Source organism: Anneissia japonica, unplaced genomic scaffold, assembly GCF_011630105.1.
Source record: "Anneissia japonica isolate Jap-2015-1 unplaced genomic scaffold, ASM1163010v1 scaffold456_len727751_cov192, whole genome shotgun sequence".
Taxonomy (NCBI): Eukaryota; Metazoa; Echinodermata; class Crinoidea; order Comatulida; family Comatulidae; genus Anneissia; species Anneissia japonica.
Genome location: NW_022713155.1, coordinates 329,512 through 340,567, shown reverse-complemented (window position 1 = coordinate 340,567; position 11,056 = coordinate 329,512). Strand labels below are relative to the sequence as shown.

General features: G+C 35.0%; 2 protein-coding genes across 2 annotated transcripts in view; one reads left to right on the top strand and one right to left on the bottom strand.

Annotated features, from left to right (window-relative positions):
• Nucleotides 1–5,444, top strand: part of LOC117108272 (tyrosine kinase receptor Cad96Ca-like) — a 10,509-nt gene extending 5,065 nt beyond the window's left edge. Inside the window, exons 11-16 of the mRNA XM_033250246.1 lie at nucleotides 207–358; nucleotides 933–1,055; nucleotides 1,609–1,717; nucleotides 2,364–2,463; nucleotides 2,879–2,989; nucleotides 3,151–5,444. Coding sequence (XP_033106137.1) covers nucleotides 207–358; nucleotides 933–1,055; nucleotides 1,609–1,717; nucleotides 2,364–2,463; nucleotides 2,879–2,989; nucleotides 3,151–3,241 — 686 coding nt within the window. The 3' untranslated portion in view covers nucleotides 3,242–5,444. The remainder of the gene's footprint in view (nucleotides 1–206; nucleotides 359–932; nucleotides 1,056–1,608; nucleotides 1,718–2,363; nucleotides 2,464–2,878; nucleotides 2,990–3,150) is intronic.
• A 2,730-nt stretch (nucleotides 5,445–8,174) lies between these two features.
• The window catches only part of LOC117108265 (insulin-like growth factor 1 receptor), a 3,816-nt gene continuing 934 nt past the window's right edge, over nucleotides 8,175–11,056 (bottom strand). Inside the window, exons 3-5 of the mRNA XM_033250239.1 lie at nucleotides 10,887–10,992; nucleotides 9,666–9,769; nucleotides 8,175–9,358 (exon numbers count right to left, since the gene is read on the bottom strand). Coding sequence (XP_033106130.1) covers nucleotides 9,246–9,358; nucleotides 9,666–9,769; nucleotides 10,887–10,992 — 323 coding nt within the window. The 3' untranslated portion in view covers nucleotides 8,175–9,245. The remainder of the gene's footprint in view (nucleotides 9,359–9,665; nucleotides 9,770–10,886; nucleotides 10,993–11,056) is intronic.

Here is an 11,056-nt window from a genome sequence, read left to right as displayed (position 1 = left end):
TATTTATTTATTTATTTATTTATATATATATATATAATCAGATGTCTGCATTAGTAAAAAAAGTAGTAAATTGCCAAGAATATTAATATCTATATAAACGATCCTTTGCAGTTACTAACCCTTGTCGAACTATGTATGTTTATATAAGAGATCACCCTGTTGACAATGTCTTATAGGACTGTATCAATCTCTCCTCTTTTTTACAGAACCAATATTAGTAGTTTTTGAATATATGTCTAAGGGAAACCTACTGGAATTCCTAAAGAACTCACCTGAGAACGTCGCCAGCGCCCTCAACTACGTTGTCACGTTTGGACATCATGTTGCCAAGGGAATGGAATTCCTTGCAGCAACGGAGGTACAACAATTTGTATTTATCTAACAGGTGGTTTGGGGAGGGATGAGAGGTTGTGGTTTTGATTTAGACATTCCATTGCCAACCAAATAATGCGAAAGATTCTAGATCTAGATTCTACCCTTTACGAGGGTAGCAGTTACGACGGGATAGTTTAAAGCTAAAGATTTGTTTTAAAATGCTAAGCTAAAAAACTATAGGCATCATATTATTGAATTGTTTACTTTTTCAAATTATAACGAGAAAACGTATTTTTGCCATTAAACAGATGGATATTTGGCACAGAAAATGGTTTTTGAATATTCAAAAATCTGTATAGGCCTATCAGTAACCTATCAATATTCGTCAAATATGTTCATTGTGTCTTAGAGAAATCAGTTGTCATATCAAAAAAATAATTTCCTCCGGAACCTGGCTTTAAACGACTCTATAAATCAACGAAAACTAAGTTGTTTCGACCTGTTTCGTCGAAGTTGACCTTTGTAAAATAGAGAAATTAAATATTTTAATTCAATTTTTCAGAAGTTTTCAAGATTTCATTACCTGAACACAATTAGTATACTGTTATTTTTTTCAGATAATTCACAGAGACTTAGCAGCAAGAAATATTCTCATCAACGAAGCTGGAATGTGTAAAGTAGCTGACTTTGGGTTTGCAAAGGATGTATTTGGAGTTAGAAAGTACACAAAGAAATTACAGGTCAGTAGATTACTGTACATAAAACTATCAAAAATTGAAAAAAATAGAATTGAAATGTTGGAGCCTTTATAATCATTTCAATTAAGTCCGATTAAAGTTTTAATCCGGTTGTAGTCAGTCATTAGGTAGTTTTCGCCGCACAACGTTAACCCTAACTTCAACGTTAGTACCCAACATAGCTCCGCCCCTTTTTGTAAACAAATCGAAATACGCATGCGCAAACCTGTAACTAACGCACGTCGAGCACGTACAATCCTGAAATTAACGTACTCCGCAACGCAAAATGAATAAATTAGGACGTCATCCGTTAACGTTAAGGTTAAAGTCGTGCGACGAAAACTGCCTAAAGCCCTGTCTAAAATATAAAATTTTATTTAACATGAAACATGTGACATCTAAATACATTATGCCATCATAACATGACAATATATGGGCATCATCATGACTACCGGTATATATGGGCATAGGCCTACAACATTTTTGTCAAAGAAAATTTAAATGATCTAGATAGGGCTTTATATATACTTAATGAAGCATCTTACCAATCCCACAGACAGCTCCCCTTCGGTGGATGGCGCCTGAATCATTGGTAGATGGTGTGTTTAGCACTCAAAGTGATGTTTGGAGTTTCGGTGTTCTGCTCTGGGAAATCGTAACTCTCGGTAAGTATTAAACGGTCACCATTCTTTGTGGCAAAACAAAAATTTGGTTATTCACGCTAAAGGTTCGTCTACACTTATTCAATTTAGACTAGGCGTCGTAAACGAAATCAACGCAACACGCCAGTCACTACACTACAGTCCATTTTCAATGTATACCGTACCACATGTAACTAGCTAGCTCTCGTAAACGCGTCTCATGGAAAGTTAATAACTACAAATCATAGTCAATAGATTTTTCTATTGACTATGCTGCAATAGAACCCCTCCTCGAGGACACCCTTTTTCAGCCGCGAAACGAGCGAAAGTATATCTTTTAACACAACGGCCAACCCCTATTTTGGGGACACCCTATTAAGGGGACACTTTGTTTGGTCCCGAAGGTGCTCTATTGTAGTTAAGTGAGCATTTTAATCATTTTAATTAAGCCTGATTAAGCCAACCCATTTTAATTTGTTGTTAAGGACTAGCTAAACGACAACGTAAAAATACGTAAAACATACGTGATTGCAGGACATGCGCGTATTCCTGGCCATGTTTATTTGTCTGTTGTTCAGTTTAATTGACATTCCGGAAAGCTCCATTTATTTGTAGGAGTTTTCAGATTTTACCACGTTTTAATTGTGTGTGTGTACGTTATGACCACCAGGGCGTGAGGTTCCATATTACAACATACGAAGCAATGAGATCAAGAAAAAAATTAAAGACGGAGTTAGACTTCGGAAACCAGGTCATTGTCCAACAGATCTGTAAGTATTATAGTTTGTTTTATTGAACATTCGGTGCATCCTTTTGTAATGCTGTGTTAGTACCGTATCATTGATAGGCATACCTTGTCCATCTGTAGCTTTGTCGTCAAACATCATGTAGGTCCATGTAAATAATTCGGTGAAACAGCTATTTGTTTAAACAACTTGTGTGATCATTTGTAAAAAATAACTTCAACCCTAATATATAATTTAACGAAAGTCAAAAGTTAAAACCGAACAGCTTATATTAGACCAGGGAACAGTGCAATTTCACTGTTCCCTGATTAGACCTACTAATATGCGTATACCGCAATAATTACAGTAAATAAACTAGATTCTACTTAGGCATATGACTAGTACTTTAAACCGGAACCATAATCAACGTTTACAAAATACGTTCTCTTATATAACCTAGATATGAAATAATGAGCAATTGTTGGAAAGCAGATCCGGAAGAGAGACTAACATTTCAGCGATTATGTCAGGAATTTGAAGTTTTGAACCGGTTAGGACAATACACACCAGAGTAAGTTTGCATTTACTTTTTTTTTTCAAAGGCTTCTTGACAACACATGAAACATTTGTTATTTTAATGAATCAATATGAAATATAATAATAATAATAATAATAATAATAATAATAATAATAATAATAATAATAATAATAATATTTATTTTTTTCTTGAAGGTCGAGTACTACACAGGCCCGTAAGTCTAGTGGGTTTTATAGACTGTACAACAGGATAACCCGACAACTTTCGGGCAATAGTGCTGTATAATAAGCTCATTGCATTGGTGGATATCAAAATACTCGATGTGTCAATAAATTGTTGAGGTACCGGTACTCTATGTGATGCCGAGAAGGTGAAATGTAATCGCTGCTGAGCCTGAAAACTTCAAGCTTAACTCCCAAAAATAATGTTGGGTGTTGACAAACGTTTGAATCTAACAAGTTCTCGTAATCTCGAAAGATCCGATGAGGGCAATTTAATAGAGGCAGTAGAGTATATTGGCCCTAACGGCCGCCCATACAACCAAATTATATTAATCAATCAGCCGAGTGTTTCTAGATCTTCTCATCGGAGCTAAAAAAAAAAAAAAAAAAAAAAAAAAAAAAAAAAAAAAAACTTTTATTAGGCTGCATCTAAGGTTAATGTTTGTATTCGTATGTGTCCGCCATGTTGTAGTTAAGTCGGGTGGCGCTGCACTACGGCTGCCGTCCATGGGTCCCCAGCAAATATTGATGGTAATTGATTACCATAAGCTATAGTTCTGTTCTATGTCTTAAATTCAAATGAACACAGAATACTATTTACAGAAATTGTAGTATTTTAGTATGCTTTTGAAAATTTGACTACACAGAACAAACAATTCAAAATATCAATATAATTATATATTTGGGTATAGGTTAATTTTTTAACAATTATGAGTAATCTGTATAAATGTGTATTTAACTTATTGTATTGTATAATGTCGATTGAGACTTACTAAAATTGTACAAACTGTTTATGTAAAAACAAAATCAATCGAACTTTCATCAGCCATTCAATTTCTTAAGTTTGCACAAACATGTAAAGCTCGTAGTAGTGCTGGAAGGCATAGATCAAATATTCTCTCCATCACAAAAAGTAGCCATAATCTAAAATTGAAGAAAAATAAGAGCCTAATACAAATTGCGTCAAATAAGCAATGCTGAATCCAGAGATTTTAAATAGTCGACATTGAGATTTTTTTGTTTTTGTTTTGTTGTTGTTTGTGCTGCAACTGATTGGCAACTGTTTTTCGTTTCCTCTTGTATCATTGATCAGAAATATATCCTGTTGGCTAGCCGTCGAGTCGTGGGAGCACTTCAATTTCAAATAATTAACTTGAATCAAATTGAAGTTTAACAATCAAAATCGAAACACAAAAATAAATAAAATATTCAATATACATCTCAATAATTTAAAGAAAAGTCGATGCAAAATTTAAAGTAAAGCAGATGCAACTTTCACAATTTCCATCCACTCTTGTCTGTTTTCGGTTGACTTTCCAGCTTATACGGCACCTATCTTTGTTCATTCAGTGTTGTTTATCCAGTTTTTCCTTGGTCTTACTCGCTTCCGCTTGCCATTTTAAGGCCGTTTTCCACTAGGCGAATTTGTTCGCGCGAATCGAAAATTTGTACCCGTACGCATGCGCTTTTGAGAATCTCGTGATGAAAAATAAACTGCACATGCGTACAGGCGAAAATTTTCGATTCGCGCGAATAAATTCGTCTAGTGGAAAACGGCCTTTACAAAGCTCTGCAAGATTGAACTTCTTGAAGTGCCACTTTGCTTGTGGATATGTTCAAACTATTTCAGTTTGAATTTTTGAAAACCAGTAGAGTAATAAAATTAATAGTATTTTACAATCTTTACACAATACCCGGATTATGTATATTGTCCCATGATAGAAGCCTATCAAATGACACGAAGTTAAAAAGCTTTCAAGGCAAGATGAGTAGGCCTATAATTCATGTTGTATGTTAATTTTCAAAATTAATAAAGAACATGCACAATCGTATCTATACAATTTAGTTAAAGTCCAATAAAATAGATAATGAAATAATGTTGTATTATTTATAGGGCTATTCAAAATACGTTTTTAAGTTGTATTAATATTTATATTACCACAATCGTTTATATGTAAAAGCGAAATTGTTTAATGTTTGTATAGGCTTATATTGCCTCTTTACTAAATAATGTAAGAGCATGGACCTATGGTAAGAGTACATAATGAACGAATATAAAATCTGTATATAACTAATAATTTGGATTTACTGATTCAGACATGAATATAGCTGCGATAATTCCCGTCAGGCCTATTGTATTAATTTTTTTACTATTTTGAGTGTTTCACCTTGATTACGTATGCTGGATATACTGTTATAATTACACCCGCCTCTTGATCATGATTATTTTTATAAAGCGTTATTTTACAGTAAATGCACAAATTGGAGCCGATAGAATTTAATTTCATTATTTATATGCCATGACCTTTGGTACAGACATGAGTAGTTGAAACTACGAGAGAGCTTGCGATAGTTTAGAGCGTGTGTTATGAGGACGCATTCATAGCATAGCATGAGAGTGTCATCTTAAGCTTGTTTTCCACTTGGCGAATTTATTCGTGCGAGTGGAAAGCGGCGGCTCATGCACATGCGCATTCACATTTCTATCGGAGTTTTTGCTTGCGAAAAAATGCGCAACCAATCAGAACTCAGATAGCGAACCGACGCTTTGATCGCGCGAATAAATTCGCCTAGTGGAAAACCAGCTTTAAGCCGGACATTCAGTGCGCCCGACGGGTCGTCAGCCGACTCATTTCCATGGAGAACGCAAGGCCACGACGCTCACACACGGTTCATTTGTAATGATGATCCGTTCATACTGCCACCGACAATCAGCAGACGGCGTCGAGTCGTCTAGCGCTCACAGGGAGCGGAGTTAGATGCGTCGTACGAACACGTTTGTGGCAGTGAAATCGAGAACTTCGCTCGTGGAAGGGCAGGAAAACAGAATGTCGAGAAGTACGTAACGTGGGGAAAGATCGTCGAGGTGGAAGATGATTTAGCGAGAGAACATAAAATATAATATTTATGACTCGAGTTGAATTGATCGAACAATGCCGAAGAAAGTGAGTGTGGAGATGGCTTGAGATGAAGAAGCTAAGGGATCAATGATTTTGGCAAGAAGAGTTTCAATGCGTTGGATTAAGTATTTAAAGAAATACTTCATTTTTACATTTCACAGAGTTACAGAATAGAAATCTGCAAAACTGAAAAAATTGTTCTGCCTGTTGTAGGCTTTTATTGAGACGGTCATACCCAATTGGGCGAATCGAAGCAATTGATTGTATATCTTATTTTACCTTATCTGATGCAACACAATATTTACACATGTTTGTAATCCTTCTTCACAAGGATGACATTCCATAGTTCACAAATTCAATATTTAGTCATATTAATATTTTCATTCAACTTTATCATGCTTGTGAAACTTTTGACTGAATACGTATAAAATACGTCAACATTTTCCAAAATCACACACGGATTTTTCAAATACAATTCAAATTGAGTAGTGATATCTCATCCAACATCGAATTACCTTGTGTGGTAGAAGCGTATTTGGAATACTGCCACCAATGTTACTAAATTCAATACGACACTGGCGCGTGATATTGCAACCTTGTACTTAAAACAATGTTAATACCAGCAACTTCATTAAATAAATATTTGTATAGTATGTACTACTATGATATATGCAAATATGGGAATATAAACCATAGCTGACAAATGAGGTTTGTCTTGGGTAGAAGTAGAGTGGAAGGGAAGGCTTATACGGAATTGCTGTGATGTAGGCCTAATCTATTCATCTGGAACGTGAACAATTCAAAATACGGAAGCAACTTTCGCCTACTTGGACTTGCACCAGCAGAGAGGGGCAGTGGAAGTCCAACACAAATTAGATGTCCAACACATCTTTAATCAGAACATATTCATTCACCGCGAACCACAAATAACAGATTGTAAAAAATATATTATGTCTAAATCAGAGTTATATCGATATATTTAATCAATCGCAAGACGCTCGGAACTGCAATGTGCTACCACAACTGACCAGTACCAGGCGCTTGTATTGGTAGCCCGTGTGTTCGTAAACAGACTGTTCTCACTTCATCATAGATAATTAAGATGTATAGACCGATCCATTTACAGTAATTACTGTATTATCTTTCGTCAGACGCCATAGCTGGGGACCTCTAGTGGGGGGATTCATACGTACCATCTGCTCCAATGTAATTATTGGAATGAAGTACAGTAGGCCCTATTTTATTTTCGTCGTACATCTAATACTTTCACCACTGAACATGGACATGGGGATACTATGAAGGTCCCCAGCAATGGCGGCGCCAAGAGAGAGTGCCCTTTCCCAATTGGATTTGATAATAACAAAACTGGTAATTTGTTCATTCCGTCATTACTCATGGGATTTGTGGCTAATTATTTCCGAACTTCGACAATATTATATTACTTAGATCTTTTAAACATTTCCCACTGTAATAGAATCGATCAACTGGCCAACCCAGATGAAATATAAATACCTCTAATATTATTATTATGATTATTATTATGATTATTATTATTATTATTATTATTATTATTATTATTATTATTATTATTATTATTATTATTATTTATTATTATTATTATTATTATTATTATTATTATTATTATTATTATTATTATTATTATTATTATTATTATTATTATTATTATTATTATCATCATTATTATTATTATTATAGGTAATGATTTCTTGTTTTTTTCCTTTCCTGCGCTGGTCTACATCCTGGACCACTGTTTTCTGGATGTGCGGCAATTTTCTTCATTTGTTGAAAAAAAGTGATTTTATATATAACAACATAGTTTGTGCATGTTTGTACACTTACACCTTTGTGAAACCAAGTAGGCCTATGCCTATGTAATAGTTGATTGCCCTATTACCAGTTTAATATTTATTTATTTATATAATATATATTTTACATATTAGGCATAAAATCAAATCAAAAAATGGCTAGAGGGGTTGCCATTGCCAATGACACCATCGGCTGAGAGCACAACACAAGATGTGGATATCCTCTAAGCACCCTGACCAATCATACAATAAATGTCGAAACAGCACAGGGGAAAGACGATACGTTTAATAGATTAAAATAGCCTATAAATAGATTAATAAAATGTTAAAAAGATGTTACAAATAAAAAATTACAATAGAGGCTTACAGGATTTTGTTCTGCAAAACCGCAATTGTTAAAATACCATTAAAACCTGAATCGAGAGATTACAAGATATAGAAATAGCATAGAAAATTAAAATTTTTAAAATTTTAATAATTACAAAATTAAAATTTTAAAAAAAAACAAATATATACAGGATAGATATATATAGATATTTTTAGATTTAGAAGTACAGTATATCAATTTTAGTCTGATTTAGATGTCGAAGATTATGTGGTTTTACATCATTATAAAAATAGTACAGGCCTAGAGATTTTTTACAAATCGATTAAAATATACCATTCAAGCCCTGAGCTTCTTTCTTAAACCCCTCCCCACACCAGCACAACCAAATGCACAACGTTGTCCTAATACTAATAATTATGTTCACATTATCTGTTCTCGATTCATGCCGCCGTCTCTCGTTGAAGCCTATATCCACTATTCGAAGGCTCATTGATTTAGATTTCGTTTATTGCATGATGATAAAGACCTAATTTATTATTGTGCAATAATATTCATGTCAATGTATTCAGATAAGACATTACTGTGAGCTGCAATTAATCCTTTTGTGGTTGGCTGTCAATAATACAGGTCTAGTTAATAGTATTATTAGTCTCTAAGTATATTTACACAAATTGAATTGAGCTTGCGGTCTCACAACATATGTTATTTTTCCCGCCATTTCCGTCGCCGTAGAAGAGACATAACCGATCTTTCGTGCTTCATATCTACCGAATATCGTACAACCGTGGTCAATTAAAGCTGTAAATACATTCTTAGAACGTAGATTATCTACATACTGTAATCTCCGATCTTTAATAAACATTACTGTATCGGACTTGGCAGAAATTTAATCGAATCGTGCGGCAAGCTAACACTACAGCACCACCCTTTTAAAATGTATTATATGAACAATATTTGCCTGTAACCATAAATAAATAATTTATTATTTTAACTTTTATTTAGATATGCGAGATACTACAAATCCGTAGAGATTCGCCGAGCTGAAGCAATGGTGTTTAATTCATCTTCATTGTACAATACACTGAGTCGGTTTATATCAGTTAAAGTACCGAAAGCGGTTTCTGAAGCTGAAAATAAGCATTAAATATCTTTAATTAGGAATACATGTTCTATTTTTGGTAGACTTATTTATGAATTACATTCTCTGACCCCTATCTAGACAAAAGTATGATTATTAAATCGTGTTAAATTAAATAAATATTAATCAGTTAGAATTACATTAATTAATTTGCCTATAATGAGTAGGCCTATATATGAAAAGGGTAATTATTAAGTTGTTTATCTACTTGGAAAATCAGCATCACATACTTCAATAAAACGTAGCATTTAGTGGCTCATAATTCATATTTAATATACAATTATCTCATACCGTACCTTCTAAATATTCCTCGCGCATGTCATCAAGGATATCAGAAAGCAAATGGAACGATGGACGATCATCCGGGTTCGTGCTCCAGCACCACTTCATAATTCGAAATCTGAAGGATAAATGAACACGTATATGAATACAATTGATTTATACATCAAGATACCATAAATGCGGCGCTTACTGTATAACCAAGGTATAACATTTTATGAGGCTTCAGCGTCACTGCTTATTCGAGAGAGGCCGAACGGTACCTTGGTAGGGGCGCCGCTAACACAGCCTTAACACCGGTCTGGTTCGAGCCGCTCCTCGACCAGGGTTCAGTTCATAGAACGAAGCCTTCTCATGTGAAACAAAAAATAAATAATGTAAATAAATAAATTGTCGGATAAAAACTTAAAATTAAGGTCCGGTGCATATATCTAACCATTGTGCAATTTAAAAACACATAGCATCTTTTGGAAGAGTAAGGGGTTACCCCAATGTTGTGGTTCATTTCAGCCCTTTTCAGTGGAATGATGTGAACGAATGAAAGAAGCTATTACAGTATTATAAGCGCCTCTTTACGGTGACTAGCTAGGTGTTACGGACAATTTCCATACGTAAAACAGCTCAATGACGCTGTGCGTTGAATTATTCTCCTACCTTTACCTTTAATTTGAGGCACTTAATATTACAAATTATTGAAGTGCTAAGTACCATGTGCTTACTGTCTTTGTGACGCTAGTGTCAAGGACACAGTACTTTCTAGTGCCAACCTCCTTTAGCCACCGTGCCCAAAATTATTGCGCTAGCATATAACCTGGTGGATCAAAGGGTGAAAAAAGGGGGAGTGGGCACCATACACGGCATCAACCAAAAAATCTCTAACCAAGTGTGAAATACTTTAGACTAGATAAGAGATTAAAAAAGCTAAAAATCATGAGTTTTTAGAGACTACGATTTCTGGATTTCCACAATGGACCTTTGCAGGAGTGTCGATCAAACGCTGACCAAGCAGAACAGCACCAGGAATACGCGCGTGTCCCCCAAATATACGTGTTGTCCCACAAACGCCCCCATGCTTACGTACATTTACGCTATTGTGTTGTAACTTAGCAACAATATCTAATGGGCGGGGTTTAGCAGAAAGGTTCCCGTCTGTGCCCTCATGGGCAAAAACATCCTGTATCCGTCTTTGACACGTGTAGGTGTGTAATAAGATGGATGCGTATAAGTTATCAACTCACACGTCACTTGGGCAATCTTTTGGTTTCTTCAATATCGTGTGTTCACCTGACATCATTTGCTGGCGCAGCACGTGACTGTCAACGTCGCTATATGGCTTGATGCGAGCTGTGGAAGATATTCCATTCTCATAAATTTATATGGGCACTTTGTATTGAAAAAAAATGTTTTA